Source organism: Diceros bicornis, chromosome 33, assembly GCF_020826845.1.
Source record: "Diceros bicornis minor isolate mBicDic1 chromosome 33, mDicBic1.mat.cur, whole genome shotgun sequence".
Lineage (NCBI taxonomy): Eukaryota > Metazoa > Chordata > Mammalia > Perissodactyla > Rhinocerotidae > Diceros > Diceros bicornis.
The window spans coordinates 12,291,947-12,319,162 of NC_080772.1; the positions used below are offsets into that span (position 1 = coordinate 12,291,947).

The window sequence follows — 27,216 nt, forward strand, 5'->3', positions numbered from 1 at the left end:
AGATCTTTATTTGAAAGATAAATAGCTCTGCCATAAAATGTATACAGAATGCCTTAATTTTTAATCTGTAACATAATTCCTAAAAGTTTAGGATAGAAAAATACCAGCGTATAAACATGTTTCATCTTCTATTATTGAAAATTCTTGTTGCATGATTTAAATAACTGAATGGAAAGCAAACTAAACTGAGGAGTTCGTTAGAAAAATAATAAACTTCTGTATGTTTGCGGAAGTTAAGATATTGCATGGAATGGTGATTTCTTTCAAAAGAGTTTAAACAGCATCTACATTATTTCCAATTTCTTTTGAGAAGAACTTCAGAAGTAGGTATTTTTCAGATTCTTTTGTCTCTGCATGAACAAGGTTGATAACTTGAGACTATAATGTATGACTGTGGAAAGCTTCGGTCTGTTACATAAATCATCTTAACACTCAGCAAGAATTGTCCAACAGTGCCATTGATGTGCTCAAGCCAATGATCCTGCAAACAATTTTTTTGTCTTTCTTCACACGTTAGACAATAGCAATAAATCATCTTCATTTAAAAACTCACAATGTACTAATTTTTCACGCAACAGTTATCAAAATGCAATTTTTGGTAGACAGTACAACATTTATTTTATTTGTACTCACTAATTTTAACCTGTGTTAAGTAAAAGGCAACAAGCGCCTCATTCACCATAGAAGCATTTGTTGTGTACCTACTACGTGCAAGGCACCCTGCAAAGTGTGATTTGAGATGCAAAGAACTGTAAGATTCGGTTTGTTATAAAGGAAGTGCCTTAGAGGAGATATAAGAACTTAGGCTCCCAATAAAGAGCAGGTTCGAAGTGTCAGGCTAAGTGACATCAGAGTGTAAACGAAAGAGGAATTACTTGGAGCTGGGATGATGAAGGGATTGTCACAAGCAGATTTACCCTGATAAGAGGGTCTGAAGATCAGACACTTCTGCCGAAATGCAGTAAGTGAGCAAGGGGTGATCACAAACCCAACAAATGAGCGAGTCCAGACAGCGGAGCAAGGAGGTGCCACAGCAAGTGCAGGTCTTCAAGCTCTAAGGAAACTTCAAGGGCAAGATTGGTCCCACCCATCAAAACAAACTTTGGGGTACTGGGCCCAGTGCAAGCCTCTGTTGGAACTGGTTTCACTGGATTATGGTTTTTCAATTATGAAAAACCAGTGTGCAATGCCTGAATGAGACCAGAAAACAGGGTAGGCTTGAGGCTGCCCCCGAGAATGTCTGACATTGGCTCTTCCGAGGGTCACGATCCAGCGAGCTTTGATCCCACTGATAGGCTGAAGGTTTGAGGATTCAGGGGCACCGGGGCAGTGAGCCAAGCACACTCAGATCAGCGGCGGGTGGGGCAGGGTAGTCCAACACTCTCCTGTGAATCACGGCTGGTGCTAGGACCACCTCTCCACAGACTTCCAGAAAAGTCCTTAGTATTTACATATAGGCGCTTCTCCTGCCATCATTCATTAATGATACTGGAATGAGGAAGAGATTTGTTTCCTCTCAGTACTGTTTGGGGGCCTACATGAATCTCTGAGCTGTATTTTTAGGGGACATTTTAAAACCAGGTGTTGTGTGTGGTTGTCATAAGGACCTCCCCTTTGGCTAAAAAAAAAGAACAACAAGCTTCTGGGAAACAATAATGTACTCTGTACTCCCCCTACAACCCACAACCCACACTCGGATGACTAGGGAGAGAAGATTGAACTGGAGGAGGTACTTTTGAAACCCTAGTGGGGGCCCAAGGATGTTCTTCTGGTAATAGGTCCTCATTCCAGTTTCAGTGTTTAAAGGAGATAATTAAAACATTTAAATTTCATTGTTTAGCATACAATTTTATGTACAAATGCAGGCTATACATTTTTTAGTTTTCCAGATGTTTTCAATTCTCACATTGAGTTCATATATTCTGAGATTCAGTTCCACATTTTTTTTTGCTTTATTTTATAAATAATCCATGTTAACTAGAAAAAAATATGTACATGAAAAAAAATCACTCTTAATCCAACCACTCAGAAAAAAGAACACTATTAAAACACGTATCATTCAAGATCCTTTTTAGTCCACATTTGCTGTTTTGGTTTTGTTTTTAATAACAAAACCCAGATCAGAGAGCTCTGATTTTGGAGCTAGAAATGCTACATGTAAATCTCAGCTCGTCTCTTAGTAGATGTAGTTACTTAATTCCTCTAAGCCTCAGTTTCCAAATCCGTAAAACAGGGATGATAATAGTATTCAATTTATTAACGGTATATCAGGATCACATGAAATAATGTAAATAATTTGAGTAATATACTGGATCATAAGAGCAATCAGTTAGCTACAGCATTATCATTATTATTATACCATCATATAATTTAATCTGATCACTTAAAATGGATCATGAATAATTTTCCATGCCAATAAATATTATCCTTCTTATTGTTTAAGTGGCTACGTATTATATCATTGTGTGCATGTTCTATAATTTATTCCATTGGTTCCCTATTACCAAACATTTACAGTGTTCCAGATTTTTCTGTTATGAAACACACTGTGATGAATAACCTTATGCATTTTTTTCCTTAGGACAACATTCTAGAGTTCTATATTAATGCTCAAATGGAATTATAGAATGCTCATTGGCTCGCTCAAAGGAAGACATCAGAGACCATGCCCCTACTTTGCAGATGAGGAAAATGAGGCTCAAAGAGGTTAAATGATTTGCTTGTATTTAGAGAACTAGTTGGGCAGAGGGGAAACCCATAGCATCATTACATAGATTATTTTTTACATTTAATAATTGAATAAAATGCATTGGGTTTTAATATACTATTTCAAAACATGTTCAGCCTTTGAGCTTTAATAAATTTTCTTTTTTAAAAAACTTGAGTAACATTGATTTTTGCTTATGGTCAGGTTCTATTTGCTAAATCATACGCAGGCAGCCAGCACGAAGTTGAGCATCCAGTGTTGGCCTCTTCTTATATGTACATATTTTATATGTAAACTTAAAATACATGCTATATGTGTTTATAGCCATTCCTTCCATTTTTGTTTGTTGTGTAGAAACCAGTAAATGTTGGGTATGTAAACTCACATTCTTCATAGAGAAGCCAGATTAGCAGAGGAGGAGAGCTAAGCAGATGGCCTATGCTCTTGCTTGCTCCTCCCGCAGTCAAGGGGGCCAGAAAACGGAAAGAGAGGCTCCTCTGTCTACTCATCGGACTCTGATAGGCGACTCCTACTCTTTGGATCTTTTCCCAGGAAGCAATTGCAAGTGGATCCCTAGATATTTGAGGATCATCTCACTTCCTAAAGTCTTCGCTACAAAGAAAGCTTACGTTGAAGATAGGGACATGGAAGAAAAAAAAGTTGAACAATTGGAGACAATTTCCTCAGGTTAGTGAAGATAAAACCCTTCATCCTTCAGTTCCTCACAAGTGGGATCCCTGGGGAGGAGAAGCAGGGGCGGGGAGGCGTCTTCTGTGGAAAGACCTCCTGGACTTTGTTTATCTTCGGGGGGAGAAAAGGAAGAACCTCCAGGGTGGGAAGAGAGTCCTGGGTCAGGACAAGAAAAGTAGTGGGAATACGGAGGAAACAGGGCAGCAGGGGTGGCAAAGGTACAGAAGAGGCTGAAAAAGAGGGGAAGGAAGGAGCTCGGCTCTGGATGAAAGCAGCTAGGGACAGCAGATAAACACTTCACCTTGGTTCAGCTTCTATGTGGGTCTGAACAAATATGAAATATGAAATCAAATGTGAAATTGCTGCATGTGTAGGTAAAAGACGGTCAAATATCTGCAATTTCATTTGGTTCAACCTAACCTTTTTCAGAGTATTCCCAAACACGTAACACATCGCAGTTATCTCAGTACTAACAAAGATTGAGGTTAGTATGTCAACATTTTGACCTTCAAAGTTCTAGAATAAAATGGAGCCTAGCTGACCAAGGATGGAGTCTGATTTGGGCATTAGGCCTTTTCCGGTCAGATTCTTAGCTCCAATAGTTACTATCTTTTTGATGTTTGGCCAGTAATCTACCTCTCTCATCCTCCTGAACTGCTGCAAGGATTAAATGAGATAATGTATGCAAAGCTTGCTTAATTCCTTGTCAGACACAGGCAGCTGCCAACAGAAAGCTATTATTATTATTATGGATCTAATTCATTCATTACCTTGGGGGTAGAGTAGTGCTAACCTAAACTTCCAGCCAAGCAGAAGCTTCCTACTAAAACTTACCATCATCTTCACCAGCAAGAAGTTTAAGTGAAGTCAGAGCAGAAGAAATAAACAGCCTGGTACTCACTACAGATGAGTCCAGGCTTGCCTGAAGGCAACTTGTGTACAGGGCTGTGGGCCCTGCCCTACCCTTGCAATCCTATGACCTGCTCCCAACTCCCATTTCTACAAGGCCACTTTGATTTGTGCTTTTGAAAAGTAACAACTCACAGGCTCAGCTCTTCTTGAAGGAGGGCCTTCTCCTGCACTCGTAGGAGGCCCAGTCACATGCAGGGGAGCCTTCATTATTGGTCTCAAATCATGACCATCAGACCTCTCGTGAGCTTCATACTAGGCTATTCCATTTGAATAATTTGACGCTAGGACTAACTAGTCACTTGTTTAACTTTGCTAGCAACAGGATCAATGATCATAATTTATAAACAGCAAGGAATGTAGGGAGAGCATTTTCCAAGACAGTCACCAATTAATTTCAAACGGTTAGGGTTATAGTTAGAAATTTTTATATCCAAACTGCAAAATAACATAGATCAAAATAAACACAAGAGAAAGAAAAAAAAATATGGATATAGATAAAGATTAAACTGAAACCCTCTTTGTGTTTCTGGGAAGTCTAGCTAAGTCTGCTCCCAAACCAAGGAACTGAAAGTGCAAAAGGAAACTTGACACTTTTTTAAAGGTGTCTGGGTGGCAGATGAGGATATGAAGAAGGAGGTCTCAGAAGAGATATGGGTGGGTGGAAAAAACCTCAGCTTTTCCAAGCCTCAGTGTTCTTATACTAAAAATGGGCAAAATCGCTTTTATTTGATGTATTGGCATATTAACATTTTAGTGTTTGCTTAGAACAATCTTTAAGTGTCTTGGAAATGGAGTTGGCATAGACAGATGACATCATCTAACATATTACTATTCTTAAGTTGAAATACCATATCTATTTTTTAGACATTCTTTAGCAACAGGTTTATTATAACAAGGGCCAGAAAAGAAAATCTAGCATGTTATACATTGCAAAATTTAACAGGGAGTATCATTTAGTTTTTCATAATTGTTCACGTGCAAAAGTAAAAAATCTTCAAAATATAATTTTGAACAAGCCAAAGGGCTGTTTTCCAAATGTATCAAACGCAACTCCATAAGAGTCAGGCTGTATACTGGAGTTAGGACAGCTCTTCCCGGGGCCTTCTTTTTTTTTTTAGGGGGAGGAAGATCAGCCCTGAACTAACACCCATGCCAATCCTCCTCTTTTTTGCTGAAGAAGACTGGCCCTGGGCTAACATCTGTGCACATCTTTCTCCACTTTATATGGGACGCCGCCACAGCATGGCCTGACAAGCGATGCATTGGTGCGCGCCCGGGATATGAACCCGGGCCACCAGCAGCGGAGCGCGTGCACTTAACTGCTATGCCACGGGGCTGGCCCCACTTCCCAGTGCCTTAATGTCTTGGTATCATTTGACAGTTGCCCATTGAGCAAACCATCCTCCAAGTGGAGCTCGATGCTTTTTGAGAATGTGTTTTTACCACTAATGCTATTCCATTCAGTTATTTTCATAATTTTTATCACTGAAATGCATTTCCCTAATGCCTGAAAAAACATACGATTAGACAATTATTATAAAATTCTCGAGCACACTCAGCAACAAACATTCATTTTCTGAAATAAAAAATGAATCTTATATTCAGAAATCCCACAGCTTGGAAATATATATGATACACAACATTTAACCTGTCAGCAGCCTCATTAGTGTCAATGAGTAGGAACTGGCAATCAGTAGATGGTGTGTTCTACATGTTTATGTTTTAAAATGTTCCCAAAATAGCTCTGTTAGAGAGGTTGATATAAAACACTTCTATCGGACAAATGAATTTCAGTTTAAGTTTTATGGTCTACTTAAAATTTCTGTGAGAAATTCATATTTCTCATGTAACTAATCATTTATAGCTAACAGAGTCAATATGCAACTAAAAATAATAACAATAATAAATAATAAAGACTGGATGGGTAAAAACTCATCTAAAGTTCAACCATGTCAGTATGTAAATAATCAAGAAAATATGCAGAAATACTGGTATGTGTTTGACTCTCAAGAGCCCCAATATGTATGGTGCCCATATTCAGTATCCATACAGCTATTAAGACATTTTTATAAACTGTAAGAAATATGTGAGCTATTTCAAGATATAATTCTGAAAAACAGACTTCCATGTAAGAAGCCAATTTAGGAAGAAAACAACATAAACAATAGTAACTTGTGTGCTCAAGTGAAGCATCTTTTTAATTTTGAGTAATGAAGATGTCAAGCCAAATGCTAGAGTAGTTTAACTTAATTAGGTGGCCTATTTTTCCAGGCATCCTTTCATTTCCCATTGAAAACTCAGCTTGTATGCAAGGCAACGAGAGCAATTTTGTCTGTAATGAATACCTCCGGGACCGCACAGAGTAATCATTTGAATGTTATATTGAAGACTGGTTAGAGTAACTAGTTTGGGCTTGTTAAGACGCCAGACTTTGTTGGACTAACTAGATTACTCAAAGCATGGCAGCTTTGCCATTTTATTGGGTCAATGGTCAAAAAGTCAAGTTGACTTTACTCCTGAAATTTCTGCCAAAAGGAACCAATCTAAAAGTAATTGGCCTAATTTATAGTTCAAATTTATGTCAGGATCATGGAAATGTTATGGGCCATAAGAGATTTTTTTCAAAAATGTTCTTAAAGAATATTACACTTTCTAGGCCCTTTTGTCATACCTCATTTACACTCTAACCTAGAGAATTTTCTCATTAGAAAAAAGTGTGATTAAAAATATAGATTAGTTATTAATCTGTTTGCAAATCTCAAAACATAATTCTAACAGTAGATTTAAGAGAATCTTGTACAAAAGGAACTTGGAGATTCCTATTGGTTCCACTGCCATTGTACTGCTCATTGCAAATAGCAATATGGTATCATTGTAAGAATAACTGCCTATTATTATCTACTTTATTATCACATTAATTCTTTGAGTCTTATACTTGAAATGATTCTCTGAGGAGATGGGGAGTGCTGGGGACTTTTGTTAATGTGTCAAGGTGCTGACACCCAGAGGGATGCTACTGGAACGGAATGGGCAGGGCCGGATTTGCTAAATGTCTGCAACACAGGGCTGAAAATCATTGCAAGTAGAAGACTCAAAGAACTAATGTGATTAAAAAACGTAGACAAAATGTTTTAATTCATTTACTCATCTTTTGACAAATAATATTACATACTTCTGATGTGTCAGACATTTTTCAAGGCAGAGGAGATCCAGAGAGAAGCAAGAGCAAGTCCTACCTTCAGGAGCTCACAATCAGAACAAGACAAGGAAATCGGTACCAATTCTAGTACGCCACAAGACAGAGGGGGGCAAATATGCACCTCGGTAGCTCCAGCTAGACACTGGAGAGGCACCGAGGTGTGTATGTAGGGAGGAAACATGGATGGTTCAGAAACAGTGAGAGAAGAAATGAAAGGTGGAGGTGAGATAAGACGAGACAAGTTAGCGAGAAATTGTGAGGCCCAGAACTCAGGCAGCGATTATGTAGAAGGAAAAGAGGAGACATCAGAAGTTATGCAAAAAGTAGAAGCAACACTATCTGGAATTAACTCAGGGCTGAGGGATAAAGGAGACTCTCCAAGTTTCTGTCTTGGGTGACTGGGTAGGTGGTGTTAACTCTTATGACTAAAGGCAATAAAGGAAAAACAGAAGTTTGAGGGGTGAGGAAGTAGGTTGGAGGTGATGAATTTCGATTTGATGAATCGATATGTCGAGTCTGAGCTGCTGTCAGGGACAGGTACCTAGTGCAGTTAGAAATCAACCCTGAAACTCACATGAGAGAGCTGTCCTAGATATGTAGATGCTCTTCAACTTTTAGATTCAAAATGTATGGTATGAAATGTATGTCAAATGCTTAGTTGTAAGACTCTAGGAAAAAATAATATTGCTCTATTTTATCATTGTTATTTTTTAATCTTGAGATTTAAGGGACTAGGTAAGAGACAGAATTCCAGTGGGGGGAGAGAAAAGCAGAGAGAAATATGATCACAACCTGAAAATAACCTAAAATAGGATCTCAGGTCAGGACATTTATTATTTAGGGTTTACTATGATGCTTAGAATTAATGACAAAAATTAGTTCAAAGGGCCAGCCTGGTGGCATAGTGGTTAAGTTCATGTGCTCCACTTTGGTGGCCCAGGGTTTGCGGGTTTGGATCCTGGGCGTGGACCTACACACCGCTCATCAAGCCATGCTGTGGAGGCGTCCCACATACAAAATAGAGGAAGATTGGTGCAGATGTTAGCTCAGGGACAATCTTCCTCACCAAAAAAAAAATTCAAGCTTAAAGGATAAATGTTCATGGAAAGAAGGAGGAAGGAAAGAAAGTAAGAAGAAAAAAAGGAGGGAAGGAATGAAAGAAGCAAGGGAGTAGGGATGGAAACCAAACAGAAGGACATGGTTTAGGGAGTAAAGGCCAAGGGCAAGGAAAATGTGATTTATTGAAAATATGTCCAATCAAGTAACCAAAGTTTCTCTATGACCCGGCATCAGAAAAATCTTCTGATTCCCCCTATCAAGTGATTATTTCTTGTATGAAAAAGACCAGTCCAGGGGCCCGGCCCAGTGGCGCAGGCGGTTAAGTGTGCGCGCTCCGCTGCGGCGGCCCGGGGTTCGCCAGTTCGGATCCCGGGTGCACACTGACACACCGCTTGGCAAGCAGTGCTGTGGTGGTGTCCCATAGAAAGTGGAGGAAGATGGGCACGGATGTTAGCTCAGGGCCAGTCTTCCTCAGCGAAAAAAGAGGTGGATTGGCAGATGTTAGCACAGGGCTGATCTTCCTCACACACACACACAGACACACACACAAAAAAAGACCAGTCCTTCTCAACCTTTTTCACATGGTACCCAAACTGAGGCGTGCATGAGAAGTGAAGAGTTTCTGTGTCCAGAGAACTGGTGAAAAATGTTGTCATTGTAAGTGGAAAGCTTGGAATAAACACGTAGCTAGGGAAAAGGATATTCTAGAGACTGTTATAGAAGAAGAGAGAATGAGAAAAAGTAATGGCACATATTCAAAACTAAAAATAAATAAATAAACAATCTTGGTGCCATAGATTAAGAGATCAAGAGAACCAGATCGCTCATCTGTTTCCTTCGATGAACATGTATCTCTTAAGTACAATCACCTACAAGGAACTACGGAAGGTACTGTAACTCTAGGGGCTGGAGAAAGGGGTTTGAGCTTTTTAGGGAAAGAGAAGGACCTCATAGCTGTGAATCTGAGTGGGCCTGGGAGATTCTGGAGAAGAGTTGGAGCTCAGGTGGGAAGCCCAATCCCCTTCTGCCTTATTGTTGTGTGCTCTGGCATATTGGTCAATGAAATATGACAAATTAAAAATAAGAAAGGAGTGAGTTCATGATGGACTACTGGCTACTCTTGACGTCTGGCTTTTCTTTCATTAGCTCACTCACATTTTCCCACAAACTATGCAGGAGGGAACCTGCAAGTTCATGGAACATGGGCTGCCTTAGCCAGGGTCTGGAAGCACACCAAGGAATCTTGCATTGCATGGTTCAAATTCTATCCAGAGTGAAAAAAAGTTCAATGATGTTTAAATTAAAGTACTGAGTGGCCAGCACACTTACAGCTATTATAAGAGAAAACAGCCAATATTCCAAGAATGGAGCCAGGGAGAAGTGGAAATGTCATGGGTTTTTACTACATACTTGTCAGGCTTATTATGGGGTGGTATATTCAATTTAAAAGCTGCCTATCAATTACAAAGTTACATGCAAAAAATTTTAAGGATTTGTATACAGAGCTTAAGAGGTATAGAATGTATGTAGTAGATAGAGCCAAAGAGCCCTTCGGGACTGTCTAAAAGAATATCATTAATTTTTACAGTGTATTTCCATATCTGGAGCCATTCCAGCATTGGCTTTCTATAAAAATCATTTCAAGTTTAGAATTATGCTATTTGCTTGCAGCAACATCACAGGAGCAGTAGTGCACCATATGTTGCTACTTAGCAACTTAGTCTATAAGTCCCAAAGCATGCACTGATTTGAAAATTGAACAGGAATTATAATTGTTGAGTGATGCTATGAGGCAAGTTGTCTTGGATTACTAAACTATGCAGATGTTTGATGTTATGTAGGAAAAGGAACAAAACTATTTTTTTCCCCTATAGGATGACTAAAATTTTATTTATGCTTGCTGAAAGGGGTAAATTGATTAAAATTCCCAAAAACAATACCAGGTAATGAATTCTAAAACACGCTATATTACAGTAAACAAAAGGAATGTTAAGTGTAAAATTTAGCTAAGGCCATTCAACTTATGTAATTTGTGAAGTTTATTTCCCCCCCAGAGTATGTATTACCTTACATTAGTCTAATTTTTAAAATAGCACATTCTAAAAACATCTTCACATATACTACATTATTAAAAAATAGTTTGCTTCTGGCACACAAACTTGCCATGTCTTTGCAAAGCACATGACGGAGCTGGAGCTCTTGACTCCTTCAGAAATTATCACTGGTATTTAAAACATTCTTAGTAACTCCTGACGGAAATATTAAGAAAAATAACGTTAGTTGTTTGATTTGAGCCAGGGCTTAATATTTATCCATTGTACTTGAATTTTAAAATCTAAGGAGCCAAGTTGTTCTGATGTATATACTTTGAATTTCCAATCCTTTATCCAAAAGTCTTTAAGACGGATATAATGATTCCCTGAAAGGGAGCAGCTGCGTTATAACAGCAATCATTTATTGAGTTTGTGTTTCTACTGTTTCAAACAAATTCAATTAGCCCTTACACTTCAAAACCCTGAAGGCACCAAAGAGATGATACCGGGTTGCTTTAATCTAATAGTAATACTAAACTTGTCAGTACAGTTTTTGGATTGATGGTTAGAAGAAAATTAATAGTAACATTTTTCATTTTTTAATCAAACAGTGCTATTCAGAACTACCTATGGATCTTGGAGGCTACTTAGCTGAATGAATTCAGTTAAGTAAGAATTCTAAATGCAACGCTGAGCCTTCCAAAGGCATTCTGAGAGGGATCAACTCAGCTGCCTGGAAGGAAATGTAGTCGGGATCTTTGAACTTAATCATGACCTTCTCGTCTGAACAATATAGTGTAGTTTCCAGAATGTCTGCCAGAGGAGACAGAGATCATAATGACTTCTACATGCAAAGTTCATGGAGAGGCAGGCCTGCCTCTGTTTTGAGTTAACCATGAGACATTTTGTTCTTAGAGAAATTTCAAAGCTCCACAAAGTGCACCCCTAACGTATACATTAGATTTAATTCACTGACAACCACCATGAAGGAAAATGGAAGTTTTATTTTTGTTCCCTGTTCCCCTACCCCTCCCAGTTATCAAATCTATTTGGGCAGATACCTTGGCATTGAAAACTAGTACGTTAGATTTTATGCCATAGTTTCTGATACATGAAACTCCAAGATACCACGGTTTTACTATTCTAGAAAAAAATTTGTTCGAGCCCCCAAATGCTTCTATGAAATCGCCCTCACTTTCATTTATTTATTTTTGCTTAAAATGTTCTTATATATTATGTTATACTGGCACCCCAGGGCAGTTATAATTTTGTTTTAAATGCCCTCACTGGATCAAAGGGCCCGGTCTTAAGTATCTAAAAATAAGTAGCCAAGCATTTACTTATATAAATGTAACCATTTACATTTTCATTGGACTTTTGTTGTCACTTCTCATGATTAAATATCTTGTCAACCGCCCCCAGTGAAATGGACACAAACGTGCCCTTGAAAGGTTTCAATCATATCATGCATTTTAGCTTGAAAGCGACCCACCCAGTAGATGCTGAAAGCGGCCATACAGTGCTCACAGGCCATGTGATTTGGGTTATACAGGTAACATTTTACTGAAAACTGCCCCAATAGTTGATAATTAAAGTGATTTGGGACATGTGTAGCTTATAATGATTAACTCGTCTACAGTCAGAAGCACAAATAACCTGCACCTGTAAAGACTTTATTTCCTAAAGGTAAAACAACTGTTTAGGAAAGATCATGCTGGCAAAACAGCTGCTTGCCGTTCTGGAGAGGAAACAAGGTAGTATCTTTCAACAAATGCCAACGCCGGTGTTTTATCAGCTCGATCTCATTAACTGGAAACAAGGCTTAAATGCTTTGTTTATAAATTATGATTATTCCTGATTGCGGCAGTTACTGATAGTGCTACTCATTTGCAATGCAACGCTTTGAATTTGTTTAATTACAATTTGAAACAAGGCAGAGAAGATTAATTAACCCACCTGGCTGGCTGGCACATAGTCCTGGCTCGGCTCTGTCATGCTCATATACATGTTCTCACCGTCAAACTGCGAATGAAATAATAGTAAACATTCAGCAATCTTGACTGTGTGCATGTTTGTTGTTGCTTTTTTTTTTTTTCACCATCAAACTGGAAAACGGTAGCCATAAAAAAATACTGTGCTTGGGAATACGGAAAAACTGTCATAGCAAGTGAGCCACATGTTTCTTTGATGGTTCTGTTGTCATCCTTCCTGACCCTGGATGTCAGAGATCTGGAGTAATTAGTGCTCTAGTAATTACAGCAAGCAAGCAAGAAATGAATGGTTTCCTTTCATCTATCTGCAATCTGTTTTAAAACAAAATGGCTCATTTTGCGTCCCATGTATACATACTGCAGTTCGGTTGTAATGAAGTATTAAATGAACGGCGCGGTTTCTGAAAGAAAAGGATAATGGAAAATACACGAAGGCACAGCTCCATGCATTCTGAGTTCAGCTCTCAAAAGGGAAAAAGCGCGGAGTTTTCATAATAGACTAAAACTGGCTTCATCACAATAGCTTGTGATTAAAATTTTTCACTTTATAATAATATTTGAAAAGAGCAAGTACCTGTACAACCATGGCTAAGAATAATAACAATGAAGAACAATAAAAATATACAGACTCATTGATTAAATCTTCCTCTCTGAAGTTTTTCAAAGACATAGAATTAATGTATTCCAAATGCATAGAAATTCATCCGCAAGTTTACAAGTTAGGAACAAGATGGGAGGAGGAAATTCACGGGGCAGTGCAACTGCAGGACTAGCAAATAGTTCAAGAAACAACAACAATAACAACAACATACTATTATTTGAGTTTTTGAAAGCAGTAATCACTCCATTCAGACTTAATCCTCAGCTATCTTTAGTCACTTGATAAATGGGCAAAGCATTCCTTTTTTAGTTAGAGGAAGAATTTTCCCAAGGAAATAATCAAATGGACTAATACAGCCAGCTTCAAAGAGCTGAGTTGAATATACTTTCATTGCCAGCCTAATTTCAGATGTGAGAACTTGAAAATCTTAAAAATTACTTTTCAAGACAGAATAGTGTTATTGACGGAGGTGCAAGCAGACAGTAATATGGACACACTTTATATACCGTCAAAACAGAAAATAATTGTGTTCTAGACATCGCATTCCACCACCGATGAGCTGCTAGCATAAGAGGGTTGAACAACACTAAGTGCACACCAAACCCCGTGGCTGTAGCCAGCAGCAGTGGGTGTCCTGAAGGTTCACACACACGTGAGCTGCACAAGCAAAGACCTTCCTAAGGACCCTGAAGCACTCATGAGGTTTAAGTTCAAAGGCCCAGAGGATTTCCTCTCACATCACCCTGCAAATATATTTCATGTTATGTGAACAAACTTATCTAAACAGATATGAAATCACTTACTGAATGATGTGGTTGTTAGGACAAATCTGAAATAGCACACTTAGAAAAGACTAGCTGAACATTTGGATTGCTTTGTCATCTGGCTCAGGAGCCCTGAGTCCAAGCAACTTACCCAAGGTTGCTTTTCCATCAGGCAGGTGAACGCCTTCAACACAAAGATAGTCCAGCCCCAATCAACCCGCTTGACAACTCAAAACCTGACAAAGAGCGTCATTTAGCCTTTCTCCACCCTCATTCACTGTTGGTTTGTTTGCAAATGTTTCTAATGTTAAGATGCCAAAGAACCATTTAAAACATGGACAGTTTCTCTGACTATAACAAACTAAGCTGAACAGAAGTAGTGAAGTGAATCAAATTCTCCACTGCCTATGCATATTCTATAAATGTGTTACTTTCTATTTCATCTTCTCTAACTCATTTTCTAAATCCTGTGTCATTCTCAAGCCAACTAACACTTTGAAGTTTTGGTTTTAGTCGATCCAAAGTGTATGTTAATTGGGTATATTCAATGTTACTGCTCTTGATAGGACTCTTTGTCCTCAAAAAGTACCAAGGCTTAAGTAATATTGAGCCAAGGCTGAAACAGCATTTTACAATAAAAGGTATGTGGCTATAGGAATAACTATTTTATTGAGTACATTCTATGGCCCCATCACCTACCTGTATCTTTACATGTATTAACTGATAGGTATTAACCGATTTAATCTTCACAACAACCAAGAGTTAGGTATTATTATTACCTACATTTTACAAATGAAGATACAAAGGCATAGAGCATTTAAACTAGATGTTCAAGGTTACACAGCTCTTCAGAGGCAAGGCTGGAAGTCAAAGCCAGGCTTTTGAGCACATGCACTTAACCACCAGAACATAGAAATATATTCTGAATCATGATGATGAGTTAACTATCAATTCTGAAAATAACGTTAATAAATTATCAAAGCAGAGTATTGGTAATATCTCAATGATGTTGAGATATTGTCCAGAATTTCTTTGGTATTGTGACACTTTCAAAAACAACAAGAGTCATAGTGAGCTGTCAATTTAGCAATCAGGCTGATGAAATATTCCTGGATGCTTTCTTATTAAGTTTTATAAGACTTGAGAGGTCGTGTGATGGCTAATATTACATGTCAACTTGACTGGGCCACAAACTGCCCAGATATTTGGCCAAGTATTATTCTGGGTGTGTCTGTGAGAGTATTTTTTGATAAAATTAACATTTGAATTGGTAGAATGATTAAGGCAGATTGCCCTCCCTATTGTGGGTGGGGCTCATCCAGTCAGTTGAAGACGTGAATAGAATGAAAAGCTGATGTTCCTGAGAGTATGAGGGAACTCCTCCTGCCTGACTGTTTGATCTGGAACATTGGTCTTTTCCTGTCTTCAGACTAGAACTGAAACATCAATTCTTCTTGGGTGTCAAGCCTGTCAGCTTTTGGACTGGAACTATACCATTGGCTCTCCTGGGTCTCCCGCTTCCCAACTACAAATCTTGGGAATTCTCAGCCTCCATGATCACGTGAGACAGTTCCTTATAATAAATCTCTTTTTATCTACATATACATCCTGTTGGTTCTGTTTCTCTGTTTCTCTGACTTCTTCTATTAATATCAAGATATTCACAACACCTCCAAAAGCTTATTTCTGAGGACCTCAATGTAGAAACACATGAAGAGATGACATCTATTTCATGCTATGGCTTGCTTTCTAGGGGAGCAGAAGCCATGCTGATTTTGCTATGAGGGTCTCAGCCTCACTGCACCCACTCCCTGAGCCCCAGAGCATCCCACATACATTCACACCTCTTTGCCCAGAATGCCTTCCGTCTCTTTTACTTGTTGAAATATTTCTTATGCTCCTCAGCTCCCCTTAGTCAGGGCTGGGCGGAGGAGCATAAGAAATATCCTCCCCTAGGCAGCCCACTGGTTCCAGGCAGGGTTTGTTGTTAGGCGACTAACTCCACTGGGCTCTGAGCCACCGGGGGACACAGTGCACATCTTACTTATCTTTAGTGCCTCTGTAGCTTAGGGCCAGCACATAAGTCCTCAGGAAATGTCTAATTAGCAAAAATTAAATAATATTTGCTTGATTAAAGAGATTACCTTCCTAGAGAAGGCAGTGACTTGAGAAGAGAAAGAAGATTCAGCTTTTAGTGAATGGTTTGAAGGCTTGTGAAAGAGAGCAACTCAAAGTCTTGCAGTGGATTAAAGTTTGTTACTATAGGAGCAGAAGCCCTTGAAAATAAAAAAAAATGTACAGAAATAGCCAGGACACCATTACCAAAATGCTGGATCCAGTTCTTCAAGATTTTTATTTAATTAAAAAACAGATAGATTGGTCAAGAATCAAGAGATCTGGCTATAAATGAGCGTACACTCTCCTTCTAAAGAATTTTGCGTTGCCAAACAAAAGTACGTACGTGCGTCAGAACAGGCCTAGTCATTCCCCTTGTAGTTGGACAAACTCTCGGGCCCAGGAATAAAAATAAGCCAAGATTCCAGGGGGCAACCTCTCCCCACATACACTCCATCAGGTTAACGTCATCATTGTACTTTTCACACCTCCTCCCAACCACACCCTGTCTAGGAGCGGGTACGAGGGATCTCAACAGACCTCAAGCTGATGCAACATTCTTAGACTGCATCCTGTGTCATGGGTGTATGTCCAGCTGTCATTTGAAGTAAAATTATAGTGCATACAGTCCTAGAATTTCAGTCTTGGAAAGGTCCCTGAAGGCATCATATCTGAATCCCTCATGTTATGATTGAAGAAACAGATTTTTTTTCTTATATTGAAGAAACACACAGTCCATCTGGGAATAAAATCGAGGTCTGGATTCCTGGTAGAAGAGTTTTCCAGTATGACATACTGCTTTATACTCCATCACCCATAAAATGTGAAGGATCAGACTCTACAGCTACTGTTCTATACTCCATCACTCACAATAAGTGAGAGATCAGATTCTATGACTGTTTGTATATGGCTTGTTTGCATCCCCCACAGTCTTGAAGGCACAGCATTTGCATTATTACACTCATGACCTCACTTAACTTCATGTGGACCACACATTAGATGAACCTTAGGGATAATTGTTGCAATAACATTGTTTTATTAAAAATACCTAACCACATTTCCTTATTCCTTACATTTATCACAGTTATTATTCTTAGAAGTCAACTGAATTTAGGCATTATAACTTTTCAAAATATGTCTAAGCATATGAGGACTTTGCATTTCCACGTATTCTCAATTTAAAATCTGAAGCAAAGTTTGAAAGAAGAAATAGGCTGACGTGTTTAAATCTAAATGTAAATGGCATCCACTCAGGATTAGCCTTTCTGACCAAGTGCTTTTATACTCTTTATTGTGTTTTTATTTCAAAGCACCAGGGGATGCAATCACAGAAAAAGTCATTCATAATCTTCTACTACAGTTTTTTGAAATTGTTTTTAGAGGATATTAACCAAACCCATAACCCCAAAGAGCTTTTCAAACTAGGTAGTTATTATTTCTTCTATTTAAAAACTGAAAGCAGACATCCAACACAGTTAGAACATAGTGAATGATGAGCAAAAATGGGCAATATTAGGCTACCAAAACCACGATGACAAGAAAAATCAAAGAGAAAATGTGAAGCATAAATCAATCATTGGCGTTGGTACAGGAAATGAGATCTTTTTAGGGAAACCATTAGAAGAAAACCAGAAAACTGCTGCTGGGGAAGTGGGAGGGGACCTCATGGAATTCATGAAACAGTATCACATTGTACTGCCTATAAAAGGGAAAACCTTACATTTCTGGGTGTTTTCTGAAGGAATATTTGATACTTGGATTTTTTAAAGAAAGAGCTAAAAATGGAAATGTTTATAACAGGGAGTTAGTTTGACATTTCTTAGAAGATTGCATTATAATAAGTCATTTTAAGAGAGGGTAATATCCTTAAAATAAAATATCCATTTTTGTATTGCTTGCCTCAATATAAGACTAAAAGTGATCCTTTTTTTTCATAATGTAAGAAATAACTTAAGTTTGGGCAATAAAGCCAAAGGCTTTTGCTGTTTCATGTAGAGCAGGGCCTTTTGAAAGCTATGAGCATCATGAGAAGTGATGATGGGCACATGAGCACAGCTCTCACCGCTGTTCACACGCATAGTAACAGGTATCCAATAAAAACAGAGCAAGGAGAACTGCTACACTTACTACCCATCCTTTCTTTCTCAAGGACAAAGGTCAAGAGACTCTGGAGAGGGAACACGTGTTTGTTTATCTTCCAGCTTCAAGGCTGAACGTGTTGATGCCAGAGAGTGTAAGGCAGCCTGCCTCCACGCTGGGCCAGGCTGGATGAAAGCAGTACTGGGCACAGTGGGCCCTGAAACGTGGCTCCCACTGAAAGGAAAGGAGACCAGTCGAGCACGGCTATCAACACCCACGGAAAAGAAAGCAGAGTTCCTGTACGAGTGCTTGAATGGATGTGGTTACTACCTGGGAGCACACAGAACTGAACTGGGAAAGAGAAACCCCTCTCGGTCTGGCTCCTGTCACTTGAATTGAGTGGCAAACACTGTTGCAGATCTGAATGGCATGGAGAGGGAACATGATCTGGGCGTAGCCCGGCTGCTTGGAAGACTTGGCTACTGGAAGGAGAGAGAAGACTAGCCCCACAACTTAGAATCTGGACTCTGTTTTGGAACTAAATTTATATTCTCATTTTTGTCCTAGCAATATACTTATTTAGAGAAGAACTGTATAGCACGTTTCCTTTGTTAACTTTGATAACTGAAATTTTCAATAATATTGCTAGGCATGTATTTTGCGCCTGTCCTCGTGAAAGCTGTCCCCCACTGAGACTGAGTAGCGTGACTCTCAAGGAGTCAACACATAACAGCAGTTTCCCTCTGCTGCTAAGGGTTTGGCTACAATGCAATGCTTGTTTGTTCGTTTGTTTAAACAAACACACTAAACTTATTACCTCAAATGAACACTGTATTCTTTTAAGTAGTCACCTTATATAGGCTCCACACTTGAGATGATGCCATCATGGTTCAAATCAGTTTTAACCTTTGCAGGCACTTTCGCATCACATTAAATACATTAAGGCATTTAATTTTTGTAACAGTCTTGTAATATGGTGACTATTATTACTCTCATTTTACAGATGACAAAACTGAGACAAAAAGGAGTTAAGTAACTTGTCGGTGATGGATCCAATCACATGTTCCCCAGGTGTGCTCAGCCTGCCTGACCCTCTGGCTTTGGCCACCGGCCTTTGCTTCTAGGAATGTCTGACACCATTTCCATGGTCACGAAGTCCCCAAGGCCCCAGACACACCATTTCTGCTGCCACCACAGCAACAGTCCAAGGTGCCCCGATCCCGGCACCAACTTACATCAAGAGGCTCTATCTTCCCCAGAGTCTGTGCAGAAGGAGGCCCAACGGAGAGGACCGGCCCTCGGCGTTCCCGGTGGCCTCTGTAGAGAATTCCCTCATGCACGGCAAGCAGCGATGATTTCTTGGAAAGCTATGGCAGCTTGGAAACAGGCTATCCCTCTCTCTCTGTCTCGCTTTCTTTCTCCCTCACTCTTGTTTCCCTGGGCTTGCACTCCCAGAGTCAACGTGTGGGCTTTCACTACAGGCTTTGCTTCCTGGGGAACCTGGACTAAGCCAGTGCCCAACGGCACACAGTTAGCAAGTGACAGTGCTCTCAACTGCAGTGCTACACTAATTTCATCCCATCTTTGTTCTTCTTTGATTATATTATTTTTAAGAATCATTAATTCTATTTTAAATTCCTGCGCAAAGACAGAAACCAACTTATGAAACAGTAATAAATAGAAGAACTTAGATTTTCCTATATAATGAAAACATCACTCTACTTGGAAAAAAAAAATGCAAGTTTCTAGAAACCTTCATTAACCCCAAACCTCCAACACAAAGCAATCTACTTTTATTATGCATTATTTAAGAAAGAAAGGAATGTATGGATAAAAACTTAACTACCACTCTAAATCCACTCTGGTGGATTTAATGGAAATAAGTTTAACCGAATCAAAATGTCTGACACACACCTCCGGTTTTTACTAAAAGGCCCCCAAAGGTGGCTGATATTGGAAAATAAGGAGCAATTATTTCTGATTCCATGTAGGAGCCTTGTTTTTGAAATGAATTCTCAAGTAATTTCTGAATTTCTATAACTCATAAAGCTGTAAAACTGTACCATACAGTTGAAACTCAGTGTGGTTTCAAATGATTGGTTCAGAACATTCCTCTGACTTGCCCTGTTTTAGACAAATTTTTCTGAATCCATCTAGTAAGTGAACAATTTGAGAAGTACATTCAAACTTGCTGGCAATCCTTACCTAAGCTCAGTTATTTCCACATCATATCAGCTCTCACCTCATTTACTACAGTACCTAAATCCTGCATAGATGTGGAATGAAAAGTATGCAAGTCATTACTTTTGGGGGGTTGGCTCTTTTATTCCTTTTTAAGCACAGTGAACATTTTTCAGTATCTGACATATAGAGAAAAAGGTGAGACTATTTTTCTACACATGTCTGCTCTAGAAGAACATGCTCTGTTCTGGGAACCTCAAAACAAGAAAAATGGAAGAGACTAGCAGAAGTTCAGAGCATTGAAAAAGTTATGAGACTTGAATGACAGATGTATAACAAAGATTAACAGAGAAGTCATATTTAGACTGGTTAGGTGACAATTAAGTGGGATAAAAACTTTTTAAAAAGATTTGAGGACAAACAATTATTGAATAATTTTGAGATTAAAAGTGGTAATACTAAATAAAAATACAAATAGGAAGGTACATAGTTATTAAGATGGAGATTCTCACTTCCCTATTATTATTACTCATAAAATAACATTGTGACTAAATCTAACAATGACATTACAAAAATAGACTTTTGGTAATTAAAATCTCCTAATAGTAGGACAGGTGTTGAAATATATTTGGTAATTCAGGGTGAAACCAACCATTTAGAAATACATGAGATTCAGTCTAGATCCACTCCATTTCCTTTTTGAGATCATATTTGACATTTACCTTTTTTGGGTTCCAGAGAGTTTCTGTTTTCTAAATGAAAACATAATGACATTTTAAAGAACTGGATTAAATACCAAGAAAAAGAAAATCCTTCAAGTCATTGAGTACGGGATTGTCCATTGTGAAAGGAAGCAAAGTTCCGTTGGTGTGTATCTTTCATTTTAAGGAACTTGAGAAGTCACTCAATCCATTTGTTATATCAAAAGGAGTGTAATTTTTTAATTTTCCTTAAAATCTTCAAATATTATACAGTTATTTCGATTTTTGCCTAGTCTCTCGATATTTAACCATGATTTCATGTGACTATCCCTACTGACTTATCCACATTTTTATGACGATTATGGCATAATTTTCCTTGCTTTGCCTTAAGGCTTCATGCATAAGATGTCTCCTTCCCAAAGCATATTCATTAAACATATTTATAGAGTTTCAATTCCAGTTTCTTTATATTGTCTTCTTGTTTATAATAGTTCTAACAACTCCCCCTAGATCATTCTCCCACTCCCATTTGACTTCTCTTTTTTTTTTTTTGTAGCATTCTCCTAAATACTTCATCCTTCCTTTTGACAACATCCTTTTTATAATATGATATGCCAGAAGCATGTCGGAGCTGACACTGGAAGTCTTGTTGCTGGAAACAGTATGTCTGCTTCTACTTGAAGCCTTATTTATTCTGCATGGTGAGGAATGATTGGTTTCCTTTGTTTTACTTTCTGGAATGGCACCACATGACGCTCTTTTGCTGAAAAATTGAGAAGAAAATATCCCCACATGGTACTATCAGGAGTGAACCACTGAGCAAGGTCTTGCTGGTACATTAAAATTCAATGGTGGGGCCGGCCCCGTGGCTTAGCGGTTAAGTGCGCCTGCTCCCCTACTGGCGGCCCAGGTTCGGATCCCTGGCGCGCACCTACGCACCGCTTCTCCGGCTATGCTGAGGCCACGTCCCACATACACCAACTAGAAGGATGTGCAACTATGACATACAACCATCTACTAGGGCTTTAGGGAAAAAAAAAAAGGAGGAGGATTGGCAATAGATGTTAGCTCAGAGCCACTCTTCCTCAGCAAAAAAAGAGGAGGATTAGCATGGATGTTAGCTCAGGGCTGATCTTCCTCACAAAAAAAAAAAAAATTCAATGGTAATCGACACATTCCCAGATAAAAATGTGGTAATCATTCATTCATTCATTCATTCATTCAACAAGTGCTCATTCTGCACCTCCTGTGTGCCAGGCCCCTTCTCAGTGATAGCAGCTAACATTTATTCTATACTTATTGTATGCCAGGTGCACACATGCATTCACTCACTTAAGCTTACAACCCTGTGAGGCAACGGTATTCCTGTCCTTTTACCAACAAGGAAATCGAACCTTAAAGAATGAAGTCATTTGGAAGGGGTAGAGTCGAGTCTCAATTCCAGGTCTGTCTGATGGCAGAAAATTACCCAATAGGAGAAGATCTGCTAAAAGGAAACAAGACCCTGGCAAAAGAAGAGGATCAATCCACATGGAAGTTTTAGGTATCCCAAAGTGATTGTAGAATTCATGAATATCATAACCAATTCAATGACTACCAGGACAGCAGACTTCATTCTATTATTCTAGTGAAAATGCCCACTTAATGACCATGGATATTTCCTTTAAGTACATACTCTATTCCGTAGTCAATTCTAATTGGACCAGAGCAGTCAGCAGAGGCAGAAGGTATGTTAGGAAGACCAGAGTCCAATGATCCAGGGTGGGGTTTGAGACTTATCTCTGCCACTCAGTAGCTGTGAACTTGGGAAGATACGGCCTCTGTGAGCCTCAGTGACTCTGTCACAGGATGGTCATGATGACCTGACCTGCATAGGGAAGCGCCTGGCACAACATACATGTCTCACAGGTACTCAAATTAAGTCCATTATCTTTCTCTTTACTACTTGATGACCTAGACTAAGACGGTCTGAGTACATTAAACTAAGCTTCCTTCTCCTCCTCCACTGCTTAAAATCCTTCAATGCTCCCTAAGGTTTTCAAGGTAATTCCCACCTCCTTAGTTTAGAATACAAGGGCCTTCATGATTGTGAATGGTTGTACCCCTTGTTTACAGCTGGTGTCCACTCTAAATGGCCAGTGCCAGCGCCATAACAAGTGTTAAACATGTTTAACATCACTCCTGTCTGCATCTCATGTCACTTTATATTCCATCCTTGCTTGATGATTTACGTATGGCCCACAAATCCCTGCCTCTATTCCTTCCCATCATCTCCTCTGCTTGGAACACCTTTCCACCTCCTGCTCCCTGTTATTTCCTTCTCTATTTCCTAGCAACAAGATGATCATAGATCAACCAAGCTGGAACACTTCTGCGAGTGAAAGGAGGTACTATTGCTAATTATGATTGAAAAACAGGTATAAATTTGGGCCTTCCCAGACAAGGAGGTAAGCCTTCCCTGACATCACTGATGATTTAGGGTCTTTTCTCTGTGGCTGCATAGGTTCTCTACAGCATCTGGTGCTTATTAGAGCCTAGATCTCATTGCACTGCCATTGTTTCTCTCCCTCTCTTCTACACTAGACTATGAACTCTTTGAGGGCAAGGACCTTCCTATTTATTTTTCTATCCCCAGCACTTAGCATATGCCAAGCACATAGTATTTATTAAATAACATTAAATGAATGATTAAATAAATTCAGTGCAATATTGTGAGAACAAAAAGCATTTCAGATACCTCATCATTCTGTTATTCTGCTGTAACATTTATTCCATGTGCTTTCATTTCCAAATCAATTTCTATCCATGAAAATAACTGACCCTCTATGGGCATTGCACAAAAGCTACTGTAAACCAGATCACACTCTAGTTTTCCATTTCTTCCTGTTCTACGGGGATCAAATTTTCTTGAGTCACTCTAGTTTGAATAATTTGAAAAGAAGTTCATTTCATGAGAGCTTAGATAATAGCTAAAAGCTTCATGGTACCAAGTAGGCAAGTCCAGTTCAGAAGCAGACTGTGCCCATGCTGCTCCAGATCCACTGGTTTATTTTTTCACACTGACGTCAAGCTGCTGGTGAACATTTTGCTCTCTGAATCATCTCCAAATCTATACTGGCACGCTAATAAAAAGCCGACTGGATTGGCAGACACAGTGCGACTCATGCCTCCCTTTTTCCCGTGTGGTTTGTAACTCAGGGCCTCTTGTTCCCCTGTAGGTATGGCAGAACAGGACAGAATTTAGGAGAGATTCCATCACGGAATCTTTGAAATAAGAAGACCCAGGTAGGAGTCCCAGTTCTCACATTTCCTGGCAGACTGGTCTTGGGAATGAGGGTAAGAAATACACTTTCTTCATGCAATTATTTCAGATTGAAATGAGATATGCAAAATTACTTGTAAATTGTAAAGTACTAAACATATATACTCTGTGCTACATTCTGGAAACTACGGTACTTCCCCCTCATGGCAAGTACACTTGACTGTTTCCATCATTAATTGGAAAGATTGATAGGCAGAAAGTAGTGCAGAATCAGGTTCAAATGGCCTAAATTAGTCTGTGAAAAAGTATTTAATATGGAAAATATATAGACATTATTTTTTTATCACTATATATGTAAGAGCAGAGGCCTACCTTAAATATTAGATAAGAGAAAAGCAATGGAGTGGACAAAAGAAAATAACAGCGTAATCACCAAATACATGAAAACTTTGTAAAGCATCATGTGTGTATGTATGTGCATGTAAATATGTGTACATACACACGTTCTTTACATATGTACATATTTATTTACTACGTGTGAACAAAATATTTTCTCCTGAAATGTTTTTTATTTGGCCTTTATGTAAGTTATTTTGGATTACATAGGGGAGCAGCTGACCAGCCCTGGTGGTCTAGTGGTTAAGATTAGGAGCTCTTACCACCAGGGCCCAGGTTTGTTTCCCGATCAGGGAACCACACCGCCTATCTGTCGGTTGTCATCCTGTGCTGGGTGCGTCTTGCTGTGATGCTGAAAGCTATGCCATCGGTATGTCAAATACCAGCAGGGTCACCTACGGTGAACAGGTTTCAGCGGAGCTTCCGGACTAAGACAGACTACGAAGGAGGACTCGGCCACGCACTTCTGAAAAAATTGGCCATGAAAACTCTATGAATAGCAGCAGAGTATTTTCTGATATAGCGCCGGAAGGTGAGAGGATGGCGCAAAAAGACCGGGTGGGGTTCTACTCTGCTGTGCACAGGGTCACTAGGTGTCAGAACCAACTCCATGGCACTAACAACAAAGGGGAGCAGCTATCATGGTACAATGTGAAAAACTGCAGGAGAAGTTGTCTGAAAATGCATTGAACTCTTCTCTTAATTCATGGAGAAAATATTCCCAGTCATAGTAAACTATATCATATCACATTCACTATACTTGCTTCAGGCAAATCTGCTGTCATAAAATGAAGATTTCAGACAGTTTTGGCATAAAAAATGCAATGCCCTACTTAAATGTATAGTAGGATGATATACGTCTCTTATAGCATTTTATTTCCCATAGCTTATTAGCTTTGTGCATTAAATTACCCATAAGATAACAATCACTCATTGTATTTTATGGACCTATATAACAATTTTTGTTCTAGTTCAACAACTGCATAACCCAGCTAGATACTTAAGCTGTTTCAGTAATCAGTTAATGTTCCTTATAATGCTCACATCAAAGAAATTACATAATCTCTACTACTCTGCAACCTATTATTTCATCTTCTGTAAGAAACATTACATTATTAATATCTTTTGCACATTTCATATTCCTTATGAAAAATTCTGGCATAATATATTTTTATAACCATTAAGTAAATTAATATTAATGTTAGATTAAGTGGTTTCAGGATTTTTTTGTTTGAAATGCCTTCTGAATAGTTCCGAGCAGAATGTACATATTTTAAATATATCTAATGAGTCTTGTCTCCAAGAAATCCTTCATTGTTACTTGAGACATTAAACTTGAAACAAATAATTTAAACATGTATTGAAGTAAGAATAGGATGGAAACTAAACATTAGAGCAAGATCAAATTATCCAAGATGGATTTTTATTTTAAAAGCAGAATGATGCTGCCTTTTCTTCAGAGCTAATATGACTTTCCTCAGAAAGTTTTACTATAGTGCCTATTCCCCATTCTACATAATTTAGGCAACAAAGCTCTTTGTACACGACAGGAAAATATCCCACATCTAATATTTAAAATCCATGTTTTACAATACTCCCAGAGCATCCCATTTTCAGACAATGAAACTGCATTTGTAATAATCCATTTGTATTAATGGTTCCAAAAGCTAATGCAGTTTCTCAAAACATGTATATTCTAACCCTTATGTAGACTGTAAACTGTACTTTTTAAAGCAGTGCATTTTCACACTGTCAGATTGTTGAAAAGGAGAGGCCTTGTGGATATGCATTTTTAGGAAAGTCTACGAGGCCTCTTGCATCTGCTATTTTTCTCTATAACTCCTCTTTATGTTTTATCCATTAGCAGTCACTGAAGACTGTTTTCAGTGAAATACTCCTTAAGGTGTGAAGCTGACTGAATGAAGAGTTTCTGTAATGCTAACCACATCAACCATATAGTTTAAGCAATTTCATTATTTAGATGGTTATTAGCATTTCCTTGGAACTTCTTGGATTCAAAGTTTTGTTTGATTTTGTTTTTTCAATTGCTTGGCCCTAGCTTTGCTCGTTCTATTCAATAATATCATGATCGGTACACGATGCAACCCACATCTTCTATGGAAGTGGTTCTCAACTTGGGGTGATTCTCCCCCCACTTTGATTGTTACGACTGAGGAGTGCTACTGGCATCTAGTGGGTAGAGGCCAGAGATGCCTCTGTACATCCTCAACCCGTGTAGAAAAGAATTATCTAGCCCCAATGTCAACAGCACTGCTGTTGGAAACGCTGGTCTCCATGGAATGAGTTGAATTTGAGGAATCTGTCATCTTCATGACAAAATGTGAGATAACAGATGAGATTCAACTATGAAATGATCCGCTTAAGTAATAAGTGAGATACTTATTACTCAAATCTAAATCAATTAGTAAATCTATTTAAAAAAAATTATGTAGGTATGGCCTAAATAGTTTGTACAATGCAATGTAATTACCCAACTTGTATAGGGCCATTAGTACTATTACAGGT

The 27,216-nt window shown here is 38.7% G+C and overlaps 1 protein-coding gene across 2 annotated transcripts in view; it reads right to left on the reverse strand.

The window, feature by feature from the left end:
- TOX (thymocyte selection associated high mobility group box) overlaps nucleotides 1–27,216 on the reverse strand; it is a 294,622-nt gene that overhangs the window by 132,220 nt on the left and 135,186 nt on the right. For both annotated transcript variants that reach the window (XM_058528751.1, XM_058528752.1), the window contains exon 2: nucleotides 12,557–12,622. In XM_058528751.1, the coding sequence (XP_058384734.1) occupies nucleotides 12,557–12,622 (66 nt within the window). The remainder of the gene's footprint in view (nucleotides 1–12,556; nucleotides 12,623–27,216) is intronic.